This window comes from Caretta caretta, chromosome 1, assembly GCF_965140235.1.
Source record: "Caretta caretta isolate rCarCar2 chromosome 1, rCarCar1.hap1, whole genome shotgun sequence".
Classification (NCBI taxonomy): Eukaryota; Metazoa; Chordata; order Testudines; family Cheloniidae; genus Caretta; species Caretta caretta.
Window position 1 is genome coordinate 12,587,812 of NC_134206.1, and position 21,560 is coordinate 12,609,371.

A 21,560-nucleotide genomic window follows, 5' to 3' on the forward strand; every position below is an offset into this window, starting at 1 on the left:
TTACAATGTTCTCTTTGCCCTGGAAATCTGTGAATGAATTCTGCTGCTTCCACTTAGAATCATAGAATATCAGGGTTGGAAGGAACCTCAGGACGTCATCTAGTCCAACTCCCTGCTCAAAGCAGGACCAATCCCCAATTAAATCATCCCAGCCACAGCTTTGTCAAGCCTGACCTTAAAAACTTCTAAGGAAGGAGATTCCACCACCTCCCTAGGTAACGCATTCCAGTGTTTCACCACCCTCCTAGTGAAAAAGTTTTTCCTAATATCCAACCTAAATCTCCCCCACTGCAACTTGAGACCATTACTCCTTGTTCTGTCATCAGCTACCACTGAGAACAATATAGATCCATCCTCTTTGGAACCCCCTTTCAGGTAGTTGAAAGCAGCTATCAAATCCCCCCTCATTCTTCTCTTCCGCAGATTAAACATCCCCAGTTCCCTCAGCCTCTCCTCATAAGTCATGTGTTCCAGTCCCCTAATCATTTTTGTTGCCCTTCGCTGGACTCTTTCCAATTTTTCCACATCCTTCTTGTAGTGTGGGGCCCAAAACTGGACACAGTACTCCAGATGAGGCCTCACCAATGTCAAATAGTGGGGAACGATCACGTCCCTCGATCTGCTGGCAATGCCCCTACTTATACATCCCAAAATGCCATTGGCCTTCTTGGCAACAAGGGCACACTTTTGACTCATATCCAACTTCTCATCCACTGTAACCCCTAGGTCCTTTTCTGCAGAACTGCTGCCGGAGCCATTCGGTCCCTAGTCTGTAGCGGTGCATTGGATTCTTCTGTCCTAAGTGCAGGACTCTGCACTTGTCCTTGTTGAACCTCATCAGATTACTTTTGGCCCAATCCTCCAATTTGTCTAGGTCCCTCTGTATCCTATCCCTACCCTCCAGCATATCTACCTCTCCTCCCAGTTTAGTGTCATCTGCAAACTTGCTGAGGGTGCAATCCACACCATCCTCCAGATCATTTATGAAGATATTGAACAAAACCGGCCCCAGGACCAACCCTTGGGACACTCCACTTGATACCGGCTGCCAACTAGACATGGAGCCATTGATCACTACCCGTTGAGCCCGACAATCTAGCCAACTTTCTATCCACCTTATAGTCCATTCATCCAGCCCATACTTCTTTAACTTGCTGGCAAGAATACTGTGGGAGACAGTGTCAAAAGCTTTGCTAAAGTCAAGGAACAACACATCCATTGCTTTCCCCTCATCCAAAGAGCCAGTTATCTCGTCATAGAAGGCAATTAGATTAGTCAAGCATGACTTGCCCTTGGTGAATCCATGCTGACTGTTCCTGATCACTTTCCTCTCCTCTAAGTGCTTCAGAATTGATTCCTTGAGGACCTGCTCCATGACTTGTGGGCAAGTTCAGGAAAACACTGAATGTTTATTAATGTGAATAGAACTTTAGCATTTGCTTAAGTGCTGAGCTGAATCTGATCCTTGAACACCTATATGCATAATTGTATGCTCTCTCCAGAATTTGATATATTCTTCCTCAGGATCTGCTCTAGTATTTGCAGCGCTCCCCCGGATGGTGTATGGGTTACTTCTATGATAGTTCTCCATGTTCGTGTGTCTTAGAATGGATGATGTGTTTCTGGTTTAGGTCATTTAATGCATGTTAATGGAGGAAGTTGTCTCACTTTTCCTAAGGTGAAACCAGAATGATTTTGTTTTGACATAGTGCTTGTCAGAGGGAATTGGCTTGTTCAGCTCTGCAGCCATTGGACTCAAGATTTGTTGGCAGCACAATAGGTACATGGTGTCTACTTGTATTTTATCCTGTTCTAAATAGTTTGTATTGATGTTGAACTCGCCTGATTTATATTCTCAGCTTTTTTAGGGCTGTCAAGCAATTAAAATAATTAATCATGATTAATTGTGTGATAAAAAAAATTAATTGTGATTAATCGCGCTGTTAAACAATAATAGAATACCATTTATTTAAATATTTCTGGATGTTTTCTACATTTTCAAATTGATTTCAATTACAACACAGAATATAAGGTATATAGTGCTCACTTTATATTTATTTTTTATTACAAATATTTGCATTGTAGAAAACAGAAGAAATAGTATTTTTCAATTCACCTCATACAAGTACTGTAGAGCAATCTCTTTATCATGATAGTTGAACTTACAAATGTAGAATTATGTTAAAAAAACAAACACCTGCATTCAAAAGTAAAACAGTGTAAAACTTTAGAGCCTGCAAGTCACTCAGTCCTCTCCTATTTCTTGTTCAGCCAATTGCTCAGACAAACAAGTTTGTTTACATATGCAGAAGATAATGCTGCTTGCTTCTTGTTTACAATCTCACCTGAAAGTGAGAACAGGCATCTGCATGGCACTGTTGTAATCAGCATCACAAGATATTTACATGCTAGATACTCTAAAGATTCATATGTCCTTTCATGCTTCAACCACCATTCTAGAGGACATGCATCCATGCTGATGACAGGTTCTGCTTGATAACGATCCAAAGCAGTGCGGACTGACGCATGTTCATTTTCATCAACTGAGTCGGATGCCACCAACAGAAGGTTGAATTTCTGTTTTGGTGGTTTGGGTTCTGTAGTTTCTGCATCAGTGTTGCTCTTTTAAAACTTCTGAAAGCACATTCCACACCTCATCTCTCTCAGATTTTGGAAGGCACTTCAGATTCTTAAATCTTGGGTCGAGTGCTGTAGTTATCTTTAGAAATTTCACATTAGTATCTTCTTTGCATGTTCTCAAATTTGCAGTGAAAGTGTTCTTAAAATGAACAACATGTGCTGGGTCATCATCCGAGACTGCTATAACATGAAATTTATGGCAGAATATGGCTAAAACTGAGCTGGAGACATACAGGTTCCCCCCCCCTCAGAAACAGACTTGTTTCTCTCTTGTTTAGCGATTGGCTGAACAAGAAGTAGGACTGAGTGGACTTGTAGGCTCTAAAGGTTTGCATTGTTGTGTTTTTGAGTGCAGTTATGTAACAAAAAAATGCAACATTTGTAAGTTGCACTTTCAAGATAAAGAAATTGCACTACAGTATTTGTATGAGGAGAATGGAAAAATGCTATTTCTTTTGTTTATCATTTTTACAGTGCAAATAGTTGTAATAAAAAAGAATATAAAGTGAGCACTGTACACTTTGTATTCTGTGTTGTAATTGAAATCAATATATTTGAAAATGTAGAAAAACATCCAAAATATTTAATAAATTTCAGTTGGTATTCTGTTGTTTAACAGTGTGATTAATTTTTTGAGTTAATTGCATGAGTTAACTGTGATTAATCGACTATCATTAATGTAATGGTGTGTTGAAATTATCTAGCCTTTAGTTTCATAGAAGGCTCAAAATGTTCTCTGATAGAATTTTATTGTCAGTTTTGCAGGATCAAGGTAGTTGTAATTTTGGGTGTGGACTATTTTTTCTTAGTAAATTTAATTTTTTTTTATTATTCCTAGGGACTTATGTCAGGAAGGCCAATTCTTTGGTTTTACCAGATTAGTGCCTTGGCCTAGAAGGTTTTAAGATCTTTTGGATTTGCTCTGTGTGAGGAGATAAGTTGTGACAGGGGCAGACCAGGTGCCAGCTGAGGTCAAGATCCCCATGCCTCAATTGAACACTGACAAATACCTAGCTGGAATCAGTCTCTCACCTGCATGTTACTATTGTTAAAATAAGTATTAGAATTATAAGAATGTATTTAGACTTTATTGAATGCCTGTGAATTGCTGCCTGCATTAATCTAGCTTATAACATCTGTATCCCAGACTCTAAAGTATTGGTTGAGCATTTGCATTACATTTGAATTCACAACCAGTTCGGTGTTTGTGCCCTGAAGTCTGACCTCAGGTTGCCACTTCTGCTCTTGAGCCCTTGCATGACAGTCTGACAAATGTAGGCATCATATTTCAGTCATTCCTTAGATGTTTGGGGGAGTTCTGAGGTACAGTGGGCAAATCACTTTGGTAGATGCTAAAAAGGATAGGACTGAAGTACTCGCCTGTCTCTCTGTGTTACAGCTCATTGGCACCTGAGTGCATATTTCTCTTCTCCACTGTTTGATAAATACTGTATCTGTATTTAATTAGGTGATACATTTCCCCATCAGTCTGGGAATTAATTTTAAACTGAGTCCAGAGTGCCAAAGTGAATCCAATGTCATTTTAATTTATGAAGTAGATACAATGAATATTTTCCCTCTGGCACTTTTGGCATGTTTGTTAATTGACGTCTATAGAGCAGGCTTGTGACCCATAGCTTGGTGACTGGGAAGGAAGGTAGCTTGTTGCTGGGATAAGTGTATCATTTTTGTGTGAATTATGCTACGGAACAATTCACTGACTTTCACAGTGTTGGAAGCTCCCTGAGTTTAGGGTGTATGGTCAACTGCTCACTAATTGCTAATTAAGTGTCTTTGTTCATAGTTAATCTACTCATGTAGCTGCCTGAGCTCCATGGCACATTGAGCCTATGGAAATCAGATGTCATGTTTTTTGGTTCTTGGAGATTAGGTTTACTTCCTAGAATGATTGTGCATAATGCAAGTGAGTTACACTCACTGTGTTTGACACCTGTGTTGACATTTTAACAATTCTCCTGCAATGACACCACTGTTGGATGATGTGCACAGAGTCTTACATAGAGCTGGTAGAGATGAACATGTGTATGTAGAGATGAAATGGGTCTGTTCCTCCTCTTGATACATGTGACAAGTTTATATGTATAATAAACCTGCACATCAAGACAATAGACCTCTGTATTTCTGTAATATTAAAAGTGGGTGAATGACTTAGTAATTTGTCCGTTTACAGAGGTTTCCTACACAAAATGCATATGTAAATAATGTTTGCAGTGTTGCTGAAGACGACCAATCACCTCAATTCACACAGGAATGTAAGGAAACCATCAAATCCTTCCCCAAACAGCTCTGAGTAACTCTACAACCTCATCCCTCTATGAACGAGAGTAGATACAATTGATGTTTTTTAAAAAAAAAAAATCAAGGTTTTTTTCTTTTAAAAAATAAACCTGTTTAAAATGAAATCTGAATTTAATACAAAATATGTTAAGGCCTAAATTTATGATAATCTCTTAAAACGTTTAAATAATAAATATACTGAAATCTATGAGCCTCTATTTAAAAACTATGAGTTAAAGGTTGCATTTCAAGAGACTGTGGCCATATCTACACACAAACTTATGTCGACTCAAGTTATGACAGCTACCACAGTTAGTACATTGCTTGCGTGCGTGCATACTTGGCTTCTTGTGTCGGCGGTGCGCATTCGCACTAGGAGTGCTTGTATTGATGCAGAGTGTGATGCACCAGGGGTAGGTATCACACTGTGCAACTTGCCACTGTCCAGTGCACTGTTTTTTAAGCAGGTTTTGGCAATGCATGATGGGGCCAAAAGAAGTCGTGCAGGGGTGATTGGCAGCATGGGGCAACTTCCCAGTTGCAGCTGTCTCTATCTCTTAATGTTATCTGATTCCCATAATTTCCACGCCTTTTTTTTTCTTCAAAATCCCACAAACCCACGTGGCCCTCCTTGCTGTCCACCATCTCTGACAGCAGCATGGAGCCTGCACAGCTCTGCACTATTGGCATGAATGTTGCAAGCACAGAGCCTGTGATCCTGCAGTATTTGCAGAGCCAGAAGAAGAACCAAATGAGTGGGGAACATGACGATTTCTTGGTGTACAGATTGCTGTGGGATACGGTGAGAACCATTTCAAGGTGGTTGGTGACATTCGCCGATCAGCTGTAGGTGATAAAGTGCTGCTTCTGGGCCCGAGAAATAAGCACTGACTGGTGGGATTGCATTGTCATGCAGGTTTGAGATGACAATCAGTGGCTACAGGACTTTGGGATGCACAAGGCGATGTTCCTGGATCTGTGTGGCAAGCTCGCCCCACTTGTCTAGTATAGGGTCACTAAAATGAGAGCTGTATTGACGGTGGAGAAGTGAGTGGCGATCGTACTGTGGAAACTTGCAATGCCAGATTGCTACCAGTCAGTCAGGAATCAATTTGGAGTCAGGAAATCCACCTTGGGGGCCGTTGTCATGCAAATGTGCAGGGCCATTAATTGCCTCCTGCTATGCAGGACTGTGACTCTCAGCAATGTGCAGGATCTAATGAATAGATTTGCAGCAGTGGGGCTCCTGAACTGTTGAGAGATGGCACACATATCCCTATTTTGGCACCAGAACACCTTGCCAAGGGGTACATCACAGAAAGAGCTGTTTTTCTGTGGTTATGCAAGTGCTGGTGGATCACCAGGGACACTTCACTGACCCCAATGTGGGCTGGTCAGGGAATGTACATGATGCTTCCGTCTTTAAGAACACAGGACTTTTCAGAAAGCTGCAAGCTTTCTTTCCTGACCAGCAGATCACCACTGGCAATGTTGAAATGCCAGTAATGATCCTGGGGGACCCAGCCTACCCCTTGCTTTCTCTGGGTCATGAAGCCGTACACCAGCCACCTCGATGGCACAAAGGAACTGTTCAGCTACTCGCTCAACTGGTGCAGAATGACAGTTGAATGTGGTTTTGGTCGTTTGAAGGGACACTGGTGTTTACACACAAGATTGGACCTCAGTGAGAAAAACAGCCCATTGGTTGTAGCTGCCTGCTGCGTCCTGCATAATATTTGTGACGCAAAGCGGGAAAAGCTTGTGCCAGGGTGGAGGGCTGAGTTGGAGCAGCTGTCTGCTGAATTCCAACAGCCAGATACAAGGACCATGAAAAGATCTCCGCACAGAGCTGGACTGCTCAGGGAGACTTTGAAAGATCATTTTAACAGTAAGCCCAAGGAATGGGTGGTGGTGGTGTGTGCTCTGTCTGGCCCTGCTCTTTTGTGGTCTGGTTAGATTTGTGTGGTGTTTGTCAATACACCTATTAATTTTGTTTGTGACTGAGCTTATGAGTTTTGTGACATTGTGCAGTAACAGGTAATTTGTTGTTTTCAGAACTGCTGAGCACTCAGTAGCGTATGTTGTGAACTCACAGATGAATTATGTTCCAAATAGAATTTTATTCTGTAACACAATCAGAGCAAAAAAGGGCAATTTTAGAACAAATACATTTAAAAACCTAATAGAACAGAACTTATGACGGGGAAAGAACATTCATGTCCATTTCAGCTACACATACACCAACTGTGGCTTTCACAGGGCAGTGTATGTGAAGTTGTGATTGTCTTTGATGTCCCCTGGGGTGGAGTGGTAGGGGTTGTGCAGCAACCCCTGATGCCATGTAGAATGTTGGGGAGGGTTTAGGGGGGTGATCCCGAGGTGGAGTTCTCAATGGACTACAGAGGAAGGCAAGCCTAGGATTGTTGAACCTGCGTGTCCACCAGAGTCTGCAACATCTGTGTTTCTGCCTGAGAAGCCCCATTATGTCCTGGTTTGTCTGCCTCTCCTTTTTCTGCTCGGACTCCTGGGTCTTTCTCCTCACTACTCTTTCCTTCTCCAGGCTGTCTACAATGTCCATCCTCCAGGCCCTGTGCTTAGTCAGATGCAGCATTGGCTTGTAGGACCATGTCATCCCGAGTCCTCTTCTTTCTCCTCCTTATTTGGCTCAGGTGTGGAGAGGGAGACCCTGAAGGCCACAATGGCAGCAGCTGCAGGTAAAGCATACAGAATTACCATGGTTATTCTGTTCACTACGGAAAGTGAAATTTACGCTGCCGAACTCACTTCTGGTTGAGATTACTTGTACATGGTGCCTGTCACAGCACCAGCCATGCTGAGTATGGCCCACAAGGGGTGAGGAAATGAGGAGGGAATTACTCGGTTGCATGAATCTACTAGCATAGGGCAATGACACTGAATACACGCACCATTTTCCAGAGGCAGTGGTGATTTTAGCAGAAATCTCACTCTTGAGGGTAACAAAGGCAGTGAGAGCACAGCTGCTGCTGGTGTCCCGAAGTCGCCTGGGCCGGGATACTGCTATCCCATGTACTGCAGTGGCACCGGCTGAAGTTATCACTGAGTGGCATGGGAAAATGTCTTACCACAGAGGAAGAAATAACGCAGCCCTCCATAGAAACCTTAAGAGGATTTCAGAGTACCTTAATGAAAGTTTGTAATGTAATGTAGTAAAAATGAACAGTTAAGAATCTGAAAATGTTAAGCTATATAATTGCTTAAATAAATGTATATAGTTATAGTGTACCCTCATATATAGGAAAAAGATGTACCAAATCTAGTGTAAAGGCTCTATTTAGTTGCAAATCAGTATGTTCTAATGGTTAGATCAACCAATGAGAATGCACCTTTCTTTAGAAAATAACTGAAGTAGAAATGGAAAAGTTGATTGTAGTCAATGATTTACATCAAGGCTTTCCACTTGGTGATTTAAATCACCTTGATTTAAATCAATCTACCGTAGCACAGGTGCAAAAATCCACCCTACAGACCTTCTGCACGCTTCCTAGCATACTCAGCTAAGGGAAACCAGGCAGACCTATCATATCTGGCCACAGCACTCTTACTGAAAGAATAAGAGAACTCCTAGAAACCATCCTCATACCACTCACCACACAACGGGCCATTCAGAAACTCTGCAAATAAAAAAATACTTTGTCCGAAACATGAGAAAATATATGGGAACTAGAATGAGTCCCCAATATGCCAACCTCTTCATAGGCTACCTCAAGGAAGAATTACTAGGAAAAACGTACCACAAAACCAATGAGGTACATCAGATACCCGGATGATATTTATAGCCTGTGGATGGACCTAAACTCTATTAGATTCCATCAGAACTTCAGTAACCACAACTCATTAATCAAACTCTCTAGAACACTCCCACACCAGCATCAACTTCCTGCACACTATGATCAGCTTCAGTAATGGAACCCTGCAGACAACTATATAAAAGAAACCCACAGACTACCACACTTACCTCCACAGATCCAGTAATGACCCCAGACACGCCAAGAAATCTGTTATCTACTAACAGGCACTCCGATACCATAGAATATGCTCTGAGGAGAAAGTCTGGGGGACACAACTTAACAATTAAAACCTCGTTCACCAAACAAGGACGCTCAATGAAGTGAGCTGTAGCTCACGAAAGCTTATGCTCAAATAAATTGGTTAGTCTCTCAGGTGCCACTAGTACTCCTTTTCTTTTTGCAAATACAGACTAACACGGCTGCTACTCTGAAATCCATCAGAGAATTAGATCACATAAAGGAACAGGCCACCCAAATACCCCGAGAGAACCTGCTCCAATAGAAGAAAAAGGGTATCCTCAAACAATTACAACCCATACGTGATGGGGAACACATCCTGAAAGAAAGCTTTCCCAGACCCCCTCTTCTGACTTTCAACAGCCCCGCCCACCTCATAATCAGAAGCAGACTCCCTGTTGACCAGGACACAACAATCTAAAATAGCACCAGACCCTGCCAGAACAATGGATGCAAAACCTACAGCCATATCTCCACTGCTATGATGATCAGTACCCTCCATGACACACCTTCCAAGATCTGTGTGTTCTACACATGCTTATCCCAGTGCGTGGTGTACCTCATCCAGTTCATCAAATGCCCCAACAACTATTATGTAGGGGAAACCAGACAAACACTATGCTGTCAAATGTGCTCACATAGAAAAATGATAAAAGACAAAAATACTCTGTCACCCCTGAGTGAACGCTTTTCATAAAACATTCATTCCATATCTGACCTCTCAGTCTTCATCCCCAAAGAAAACCTGCCCGACATTTTCAAAAGACAGTACTATGAACTTACATTCATGACTCTGCTGGGCAGTAAAAACCATAGACTTAATAGAGACAATGGTTGTATGGCTCATTACAACAATTGGTAACAGCCTGCTGCCTAATACCCTCCTTGTCCTACAACAGCTGATGTGTTAATTGCCCACTTCGGTTTAAGTGGTCTCCTACAACATCTGTGAACCCCTTGTGTTTAGCAGTCACCCCACCTTGTATGTAGCTTGGACACGCTGGTTACCTTCCCTAGACCTGAGAAAGAGCTCTGTGAAGCTCAAAAGATTGTCCCTTCCACCAACAGAAGTTGGTCCTCAGCCACTTTGTCTCTGTGTAAATCATGTAGGGTTGGGCATTTGACCATTACAAAATTAATTCGGTCAATTGACTGATCAAATAATGTCAAAAAGTTTTAAAGCACTAATTTATTATAACAGTAACAAAAAAGATTAAGAGTAACAGCCGTTTTAGTCTGTATTCGCCTTCAGCCCCCAACTAAAACCCCTCCAATGCATTATTAAGGATCTACAACCTATCCTGAAGGATGACCCAACACTCTCACAAATCTTGGGAGACAGGCCAGTCCTTGCCTTCAGACAGCCCCCCAACCTGAAGCAAATACTCACCAGCAACCACATACCACACAACAGAACCACTAACCCAGGAACCTATCCTTGCAACAAAGCCCGTTGCCAACTGTGCCCACATATCTATTCAGGGGACACCATCACAGGGCCTAATAACATCAGCCACACTATCAGAGGCTCGTTCACCTGCACATCCACCAATGCAATATATGCCATCATGTGCCAGCAATGCCCCTCTGCCATGTACATTGGTCAAATTGGACAGTCTCTACGTAAAAGAATAAATGGACACAAATCAGATGTCAAGAATTATAACATTCATAAGCCAGTCGGAGAACACTTCAATCTTTCTGGTCACGCGATTACAGACATGAAAGTTGCGATATTACAACAAAAAAACTTCAAAACCAGACTCCAGCGAGAGACTGTTGAATTGGAATTCATTTGCAAATTGGCTACAATTAACTTAGGTTACCTTGCATAATGACTTAGCCACTCCCAGTCTCTATTCAAGCCTATTTCCCCTTGTTTTTTCCTACCCCCCCCCCTCAAGTTCTTGTTAAACCCTGGATTTGTACTGGAAATGGCCCACCTTGACTATCATACACATTGTAAGGAGAGTGATCACTTTAGATAAGCTATTACCAGCAGGAGAGTGGGGTGGGGGGAGAGAAAACCTTTTGTAGTGGTAAACACCCATTTTTTCATGCTTTGTGTGTATAAAAAGATCTTGTGTGCTTTCCATAGTATGCATCCGATGAAGTGAGCTGTAGCTCACGAAAGCTTATGCTCAAATAAATTGGTTAGTCTCTAAGGTGCCATAAGTACTCCTTTTCTTTTTGAAAAAAGATTAAGACGTTCTGGTCTCCAGTAGACTTAGCCCTAGACTTATGCCTAATTACAACAAACCAAGTTGCTTCACTGAGTAATTTTAACTCAGCAAAATGTGAAACACAATGAAATGAAGTTTAAAAAAAAGAGAGACTGGAACTATGATGCAATCAAAAGGGTAGACCACCACTGTCAAAGATCTTCCTGGAATATTTGACAGTATTTGACTGTGATCAAATAATAAGTGGTTAATAGATCAGCTTCCCAAGCCAAAAATCACAAAACACCATCACAGAGGCCTGTAAACTTGGTCACTCTGTAGATCTGTTGGTAGTGTCATCCTTTGAAGCAGCTTTATAGGAAGCTTAATCTGACACTGTTTGCTCCTTATTTTGTGTTGCAACTGGTTATATATTAGTTTTTAACTTTTCTGTTATGATAAATAAATAGAACATGCTTAGATCTTAAAAACAAACAAAACTCACATTGTTTTCCTGAATCATCACACTATGGACGTTTTAATCTTGTGTACTGAGTAGGTATTAGGCTATTTTGTGCTGCACCTCATCTCTTTAGTATAATGCTTTTGTTTTTTCCATCATGGAAAAAAGATTAAATGAATAGAACTGAAGAGGTCCAAAGAGAATATACATGAGGAAGAGGACAGGAAAGACTGGAAAATGATCTGTAGTGGGCTTGGGAACATGTTATAAGAACAAGAGTGTTAGCTTAAAAGAAAGCAGGCAAGAAAAGACGTAAGAAAAATATAAGTTTTTAAAGGTGTTTTTCAACATGAATTAGTTACCCAGTAGATTTTTTTGGCATGTAATCTGAAACCACTATTTTTGCATTTACCTGTGGAGAAAAATTAACTGTTTTTTTAAGTGTGAGATCCAGTGAAGCTTTGACTTATACAGAACACGAAAAGAAGCTGGCCAGTGCTTACTTGTGATTTTAAAATGAATAATATAAAAATTGGGAAGGGTAACACACACAGACCTTTTCCTTCCCAGTCCATCCCCCTACTGGTGTGAGGTTATATTTTTGAGCGTTTGGCCTATCTAGTTTACAGTGGTCCCAAGCGATGGGGTTTCTACCACTTCTCTCAAAACCTTATTCCAGAGCCTAATCATCTCACAGTCCAGGACGCTTTCTGGCCATTCCACTTAAGTTTTGTTTCCCCTCCCCCTTTTCTCAATTTCTTCCTTTTAGTTTTAATTACATTCTTGGGGACCATTCCAAATTCTTCTCACTTTGTATTCCCTTCAGTTCTGTGTCAATAGTTATCAATTCCCTTCATCATTACCTATCTAAACTATCCACAGTTAATTCTTTTCATGTTTTCTCATAAATCAATTTATCCTGTTCCCTTATTGCTTCTATTGCTCTCCTCTACTGCCTCCAGTGTGTCTGCATCTTTCTGGTACTGTTGTGCCTAGAACTGCACACAGTATTTTAGGTTTGTTCTTGGAAGAGCCAAGATTTCTTTTTTGTTTAATGGGTAGCAGCTTGTTCAGAATGGCAAACATACCTGTAGCTGGTTTAATGTGTGTTGAGATTCTATCCTTGTTTTATTTATGCCAGTGTGAAACTAGGATTGGGTACTTGCTTACCCACCAATGCGCACACTCATTTGAAAGTCTGTATGTGTTCCTCCCTTCCTCTCTCAGTGCTTGCCAGCATTCAGCCTCACTTCATCTAATGTAGTACTGGGCTGGAATTTTAATGTCTTTGCAGCCAGAGATGATTTATGAGATCCCAAAGCCCTGGCTCAGAGCTCAGGAAGAAAATATCGCATCAGAGAGTTTGCTTGGCACTGTTCAAATAAATGAGGCCTGAAGGACTCTTCAGTGTTGTGGCCTTCCCCCATCCCCCTTCTCGTTACAAGTTTCTGCTAATAATGAAAAGTCCTAGTTTACTTACTGGAATGGAAGAATGAATGGATGCCATCAAAAGCTTTCTTTTAAAAGTGAATGTATTGGTCAACAACCTAAATGCAAAGCCCTCTGGGACCACAGGCCTGTTGCAAGAACACCTCTACCCTGGTATAACGCTGTCCTCGGGAGCCAAAAAATATTACCGCATTATAGGTGAAACTGCGTTATATCAAACTTGTTTTGATCCACCGGAGTGCGCAGCCCCACCCCCCAGAGCGGTGCTTTACCGTGTTATATCCAAATTCGTGTTATATCGCGTCGAGATGTAGTAGCAAAATCTAACTAGAATTCTTACTGGAAACCATCCTTTTTAAAGAAATCTCTTTGGAAGGAGGTGTGTTCCATGGTAATGATCAGGTGTGTTCTCATAGCAGGTAATTTACAACAGCAAAATGCACGTCAGGCTTCGTAATCCAGTTCACTCATGCAGAGCCCCAGTTCTGAGAGGTACTGAGTGTTGTCAGTTCCCAATGAAGTCAGAGTGCTCAGCAGCACACAGGAGCAGGCCCACAGGTACTTAGCATCCACTGCAGAGTTTTCTAAATTGTTAAAAGACAGTTGTCTACGTATTGTCAGATTTATGCTCCTCCTTGGAAAATCTGGTTTCTCCATTAAGTTTACTAGATCCAGTAAATCTTTGTTTAGCCAGGGATTAAAGCTGTGCTGCAATTTAAAATATCCCAACAGGCTGTTAACTCACTGCATGATAATGAGTTATGAGTTCATGGTTATATTTTTTTATCTCTTGTATTCATAATTTGACAGGTGTTTTAGTTTGTCTTACCATTCCATTTCGCCGACAGACACAAAGATCAGCACTATCAATAGTTTTTGTTCTGTATAATAGTTCCAGCAATGGAGGGGCCTCTTTTTTCTTGAATAAAATATCAGCATACACTCATCCCATGCACTGGGTGCTTTCTAGTAGCCCCAAGGCTGGTGGAGATTGGAGTGTCACTCAGGTGCTATCCTAGTGCAAGCTGCTCTCTGGATAACATGGCTATTAGGTGGGTGTATGCAGGGCCTTGTTCGCACAGTTTAGCGATGCTAGTCCCATCATTGTCTGATAACTATGTTTGCTATTGGTCTTGATTATAATTACATTTCTCATCTTTCAAAGATAAGATGCTGCAGAATTGACCACTAGTAATGAATAAAGAATAAGGAGATTTCAACGAATAATTTTAGTCCGTGTGAGCCCAGCAGTGAGCTGGGTGAAAAGTATGTACATTGTTCTAGATGCCAATCCCCACACCATCCCTATACTCTGTCCCTGTCCACATACGTCCACATACTCTGTCCCTGTCTATATACAGGTACATAGATTCTTCTCACACATAAAGAACAGGGAATTGTGTGAAATTTTTAAAAAACATTCTACTGGGGAAAATGGTTGCAATGTTGTTGTTACGGTTGTTGTTCTCTCTCCATGAGTAAGTAAGATTAGTTGAAAGAAAAGGAGTACTTGTGGCACCTTAGAGACTAACCAATTTATTTGAGCATGAGCTTTCGTGAGCTACAGCTCACTTCATCAGATGTTTACCGTGGAAACTGCAGCAGACTTTATATACACACAGAAATCATGATTTCTGTGTGTATATAAAGTCTGCTGCAGTTTCCACGGTAAACATCTGATGAAGTGAGCTGTAGCTCACGAAAGCTCATGCTCAAATAAATTGGTTAGTCTCTAAGGTGCCACAAGTACTCCTTTTCTTTTTGCGAATACAGACTAACACGGCTGTTCCTCTGAAACCTAAGATTAGTTGGCTTCTACTATCTATCTAACATATCAGGGGCAAGTCATTCTGTGGGTTTGCAGAATTAAAACTCCCTGAAATATTTTCTGTGAAGTATTCCTGTGAAAATGCTCAGCTTACGATTATTTTAGGGCCACTCCATTGGGATCTGAGACAATGTGTTGTGCACCCAAAAATGGCAAGTTCACTTTTGTAACTAGATCATCAAATAAGGCAGTTATAGAATCCCAATTCATAAAGCTGACTTGTAGAATTCTCAGTGGATACAAGTTTTGAGGAGGTCAGGCTAAAACATTTATTCCGTTGAATAATCTGACTAATTTTGTTAATCATTTCATAAGCAGGGATGAAAGTTCCCAGGGACAAGAGAAAACCAGACTGAAGAGATGAAAATGGAAAGAATGGGGCTGAGAGAAATTTAAAAATAAAGCCCTGGACAATGGGGGGAAAGATTAATTTAACCATGGGTAAGGATGTGGGTTAGTGGGTAAATAAAGGGAATTTGTCTTGCATTTGGTTTATTAAAGATGATGCTACTACCTCTCACTATTAAAAACCTAATGTATTATAGTAGCAATTGTCAAATTATGGGGCAGGCCTGCCAAGGGAGGCACGGGAATGTGTCAAGGGAGGTGCATCTGTTGGGTTGGTTTTTTTTTTTAGAGCTCTGGCTATCAGCCACAGGCAGCTGAGGCTTGTGCAGAAGGGCCGTGCACACCCGGGCGGTGGGTGCAGGAGATAAAAGGGTCAGCGGGAGCCGCAGCCAGCAGGCTGAAAGCAGGAGCTCTAGCCGCACAGGGCATTGCAGGGCTCTAATAAACTATGGGGAGGTGCAGTCATTTTTTTCATAGCTCAGGGAGACTCAGTGTGACAAAGTTAGAGAACCCCTGTATTACAGAAATGAGCATTCATCTCTAGGGAAAGGGAGTTAGCTGCCCATTTCAGTGCCATTCTCAGGAGGCAAAAGTACATGGCAGTAATAAACCATAAATGAGATGAGACGGAGGAAAACTAACTTGAACAGATTGCCAGCAAGTTGTCTCTTTAAAAGAGAGGTCTGAATGTGTACACACTTGAACTTCTGTGTACGTAAGCCAAGTCCTCTGACTCCTTTTACTTTCAAATCCATAGCTATATTTCTCCAGGTAGTGACCATTTTCTGTTGTGTTTTGAAAGTGATGGTAAGGACACCTGTTCTGTTTCCATTCTGTTGTCATGTGTTTGCTTAGTTCTTTAAAATGTTACATTCTATACAGTGCTTACAACAGCATATATTCCTATACAGTAGAACCTCAAAAATACAAACACCAGAGTTACAGACTGACCGATCAACCGGACACCATGTGAAATCAGAAGCAACCAATCAGGCAGCAGTGGGGGGGGGGGCGAATATTATGCAATAGTATTGCATCTTAAGACAGGCAAATCTGGGCTGCCTGTCCCCTCCCCCTCCCCCATCCAATGTGCAGAGCACCCACTTACAGCTAGGCATTTCACAGGCAAAGCTGTGAGCCCCCACTGCCAGCCCAAGGCAGCTGGAGCAGGCACAACATGGGAGTCAGCGCTGCTTTCCTGTAAGCCATGGGTACTGTTTTCACACACCCCTCCCCCGGCCAGGAGGCGGGGTGCTGTTTTCACCCACATCCCAGCCCAAAGCTGACTAGCTCCCTCTGGAACCTGGCCTGGAGTGTGAACTGCTGGAGCCTGAGCTTCAGAGTTACGAACAACCTCCTTTTCCAAGGTGTTAGGAACTCTGAGGCTCTAGTGTATGTGAGAGATGGAAGGAAGCTCCTGGGGTCATTGAGACGAATGCATTCTCTGCCCCTATACATGCAAGAAGTTCAGCATAGCTTAAATGCATGTGCTCCAAACTAGGGAAAGAACCACCATTTCTTTAGTAGATATATATTTTTTATTGACTATCAGTGTAATTTGGGACTGAAACAATGAATACAAAGACCAGTCCATTGTTTTAACATATATTTTAGTTAATCTTTAATAGACAGCAGGTACATACGTCGAAAGCAGAAAACATCATTGTCCATTACCAGTTAAATGCTTTCTTCCTCAATTAGCAATTACACATTTCTTCCTCCTCCCCCAAAATGTGGGGAAAGAGAGCAGTGTTCAAATGAGGTGTTGCAATAATTTGAGAGTGATTGAGAAGTTTTTCCATAACCAGTAAGATGCAAGGCAAGGTTTTAAGGAAATAGCTAAAGCTTCCAGAATCCAGCAGTGTAATGGTAAAGACTAAGTAGCCCTTCAAATTAGGACGTAGTGGATTATTATTGTTTGAGGCCTAAGTTTTTAAAAATTAATCTGAGTCTAGTATTGTCAGTGTTTGAGGCAAATTAGTATAGTCTGAATTTGAAATCATAAATCACTCGTTATTGCATCTCTAAATTTTTGTGGTACTTGGTCCAGAATTGGTGGACAAAGTAATTTAGTCTTGTTCCTTGTCCGTATTTCTGCCATATGATACTGTTTTCTTGATAGTAGAGTACAGAGAATGCCATCTGTGTGTCAAAGGGGTGACCCAAGAATGCAAAATACATTTAACATCAAGATAAGTTGAATTCTCTCCTGAACTTACAGTTCTTCAGTTTGACCACAACTTTTTTGGACTTGTATGATATATATATATTTTAAATATTCTGCCCCTGTATTTTCTGAAAGGCAGTACAGTAACTCCCCACTTAATATCCTCTCGCTTACCGTTCTTTCGATCTTATGTCCCTGCTCAGTTACAGAACATGCTCCATTTAAAGTTGTGCAATGCTTCACTCTAATGTCGTTTGGCTGCCTGCTTTTCCACAGCTGGCAGCCCCTCTATCAGCTCCCCTATGCTCCCCCAGTGCCTCCCGCCCTCTGGCAGACCCTGTGGATCAGCGCCTTCCCCCCCCCACTCCTGTCCGCGGCAATCAGCTGGCTTGCGGCATTCAGGAGGGACAGGGGAGGAGTGAGGACTCACCGCGCAGGCTCCCCCTCCTTCCTCCTGCTTCCTGAACACTGCAAACCAGCCAATTGCTGCAGGCATGGGAGGGAGGGGGAGGCCGTGGGCCGAGTCCTTGCTCCTTCCTGCTGCCCCCTGAACTCCGCAAGCCAGCTGATTGCTGTGGGCAGGAGGTGGGGGGGGGGGGGGAGGGAGGACACGGCACGCCTCCCCTGCATCCTCCCTCCCTCTCCTGCCTGTGGCAATCAGCTGGCTTGCAGTGTTCAGGAGGAGGGAGGGGGAGCCTGCGCACCATGTCCTCCCTTCTGCCTCCTGAATGCCACAGGCCAGCTGATTGCCTTGGGCTGGAGGGAGGGGGAAGGAGTGAGAGCGTGGTGTGTGGAGTAAAGGGGGAGGAGTGGGCGGAAGAAGAGGAGGGTTAAGGGTGGGGGCTTGGGGGAACGGGTGGAGTGGGAGGGCCAAGGGTTGACTCCCCCCCCCGTCCCTGGTGCTTGCAGAGTAGGGGAAGCTGCCACTGCTGCTGAGCAAAGTGCTTCTCCTAGCCTACAGCACCTTCAGCCTCCTTGCCTGTCTCATTGTCTCTAGTGCCAGTGGGCTGTGCCTGTGTGGGGTAAGGCGGGGGCACCTCCCAACTATACTACTGTACTGTATGGCAAAAAAAATTTCCCTGGAACCTAATGCACCCTATTTACATTAATTCTTATGGGGAAATTGGATTCACTTAACATAGTTTCACTTAAAGTCTCATTTTTCAGGAACATAACTACAGCATTAAGTGGGGAGTTACTGTACTATGTAAATCTGCCATCATTGCGAAAGACTGATATTAGTTCCTTTATGCAAATAGATAAAGTAGAAAAGAAATGCCTTCCCATTAATTTTAAAACTTTTTGGTTATCATGGCAACAGGTTACAACTCTTCAATTGCCATGACAACCTGCTTCAAAACTGTTAAAATGTCATTTCATAGTTATTTTTAGTTTGTCCTCTATTCCTATGGAGATCAACTTTTCTTGAAGTGTATAGTGCCATGTACTCTGAGCCTTTAACAAGCCTTGGAGAAGAATGGAAGCTAATATTGGCAAAGACCTATTAGGTCATCTAGTCTCTCTACCAGCCACTTCAGGAATGTTTCTTACAGTAATTTATCTTTGTTGTGCTGCATATAGCTACATTTTATGCTGCTATATATTTTAAACTGTGTTTTAAATTTGAGATAGAGCCTCATCATTTATATGCCCTTGTAGAGCACATGTACGTATTATTTGTTACATTGCATTGCTTCTGAAATTCTTTACTGCTTTTATTAAATGCTCACCCTCAAAAAAAAAAAAATATGAACTAGACAGTTCAAATTGTTACATTTTCAATTACTACTTAGCAAGCAATGAGACATTACATTACATGTAAAATACATATGTATAATATGTATATATTAACTTTATTTATAAAGTGCTTCACCTTACCCCCCTCCGGTGGAGGTGATTATATGCTGCTTGAAAATTTGAAATGGGGGAATCAAAATGGCATCATAGAAATGTGGGGCTGGAAGGGACCTGGAGAGATTTGAAGACTATTAGCCCCTGCCCCCAGATTTCTTTTCTGAAGACTAAACATGCCCAGTTTTTTAACCTTTCCTCATAGGTCAGGTTTTCTAAATTTTTTATCATTTTTGTGGCTCTCCTCTGGACCCTCTCAAGTTAATCCACATACAGTAAAACCTGTGTTATCTGGCCCTGTAGCAACCAGAAAGTTTTATAAACCAACGTTTCTAATCTTCATGGAAAGTCTAGTTTATAGTCCGGTTGGCGCGGGGCCAGCAGGCTCCCTGTCCGGCTCCATGTGGCTCCCCGGAAGCGGCAATGTTTTCCTGCTGCTCCTAGGCGGAGGAATGGCCACGAGGGGTTCGGAGTGCAGGAGTGGATGTGAGGCTGGGGTGTGGGAGGGGGCTCGGGGCAGGGCGTGGGGCACGGGAGGGGTTTTAGGGTGCTGGATCTGGCTCTGCCCCCGCAGCTCTAATTGGCCACGGTTCCCAGCCAATGGGAGCTGCGGAGTCAGTGCTCAGGGTGGGGCATGGGCAGCATGCAGAGCCGCCTAACATGCCTCCATCTAGGAACAGCTGGGACAGGTTGCCACTTGCTGGGAGCCGCCTGAGGTGACGGTCCCCCCCAGGATCCGTCACCCCAAAACCCCTCCTGCGCCCCCGCACCTGCAGCCAAGCTCTCTCCCTCTTAGTTAACCAGTATTTTTGACTTACTGGCACCCCCCATTACACCAACATGCCAGATAAAAAAGTTTTTACTGTATTTCCTAAAGTATGGTTCAGACCAAATTCTGTAATTTATCAAGACTGTTCTGAATTCTAATCCTGTCCTCCAAAGTGCTTTCATAAGAAAACATAAGAACAGCCATACTGGGTCAGACCAAAGGTCCATCTAGCCCAGTATCCTGTCTTCCAACTGTGGCCAATGGCAGGTGCCCCAGAGGGAATGAACAGAACAGGTAATCACCAAGTGATCCATCCCCTGTCACCCATTCCCAGCTTCTGGCAAACAGAGGCTAGGGCAGGGGTGGGCAAACTTTTTGGCCTGAGGGCTACATCGGGGTTCCAAAACTGTGTGGAGGGCCAGGTAGGGAAGGCTGTGCTTCCCCAAACAGCCTGCCCCACTCCCCTCAGAACCTCCCACCCACCCAACCTCCTCTGCTCCTTATCCCCTGATCGCCCCCTCCCAGGACCCCCTACCCCTAACTGCCCCCCGGGACTCCACCCCGTATCCAACTCCCCCCTGCTCCCTGTCCCCTGACTGCCCCAATCCCTATGCACACCCCTGCCCCCTGACAGGCCCCCCGGGACTCCCATGCCTATCCAACCCCGCCGTTCCCCATCCCCTGACCAGCACCCCCCGGGATCCCATGCCCCTGATCCAACACCCCCACTCCTTGTCCCCTGACTGCCCCCTGGGATCCCCTGCCCCTTATCCAACCTCCCAGCCCCCTTACCCTGTTGCTCAGAGCAGCATGTCTGGCAGCTGTACTGCCCAGCGGGAGCCAGCCCCGCCGCCGCGCTGCCTGGCAGGAGCTCGCAGCCCCGCCACCCAGAGCGCTGGTGACATGGCAAGCTGAGGCAGCAGAGGAGGGGCTGGGGGCTAGCCTTCAGGGCTGGGACCTCAAGGGCCAGGCAGGACAGTCCTGTGGGCCATAGTTTGCCCACCTCTGGGCTAGGGACACCATCCTCACCCATCCTGGCTAATAGCCATTAATGGACCTATCCCCCATAAACTTCTTTGAACCCTGTTCTAGTCTTAGCCTTCACAACATCCTTTGGTAATGAGTTCCACAGATTGACTGTGCATTGTTTGAAAAAATATTTCCTTTTGTTTGTTTTAAACCTGCTGCCTATTAATTTCATGTGGTGACCCCTAGTTCTTGTGTTATGAGAAGGAGTAAATAATACTTATTTACTTTCTCCACACCAGACATGATTTTATAGACCTTATCATACCCCCCCCCCCCGTCGTTTCTTTTCCAAGCTGAAAAGTCCCAGTTCTATTAATCTCTCGTCATATGGCAGCTGTTCCATACCCCTAATCATTTTTCTTGTCCTTTTCTGAACCTTTTCCAATTCCAATATATCTTTTTTTTTAGATGGGACAGCCACATCTGCATGCAGTATTCAAGATGTGGGTGTACCATGGATTTATATAGAGGCAATATGATATTTTCTGT

General features: G+C 43.2%; 1 protein-coding gene and 1 long non-coding RNA gene across 14 annotated transcripts in view; one reads left to right on the top strand and one right to left on the bottom strand.

The window, feature by feature from the left end:
* The window catches only part of FAM168A (family with sequence similarity 168 member A), a 364,217-nt gene that overhangs the window by 182,658 nt on the left and 159,999 nt on the right, over nt 1–21,560 (top strand). For 3 of the 13 annotated variants that reach the window (XM_048839516.2, XM_048839521.2, XM_075126022.1), the window contains exon 3: nt 7,499–7,652. The exons of the other annotated variants lie outside the window; for them this stretch is intronic. In XM_048839516.2, the coding sequence (XP_048695473.2) occupies nt 7,499–7,652 (154 nt within the window). The remainder of the gene's footprint in view (nt 1–7,498; nt 7,653–21,560) is intronic. 13 annotated transcript variants of the gene reach the window in all.
* LOC142071232 (uncharacterized) lies at nt 7,039–17,954 on the bottom strand. The gene is made up of 2 exons (XR_012667309.1): nt 17,597–17,954; nt 7,039–7,646 (listed from the first exon to the last, which is right to left on the bottom strand). It is a non-coding gene; the product is annotated as an uncharacterized LOC142071232 (long non-coding RNA).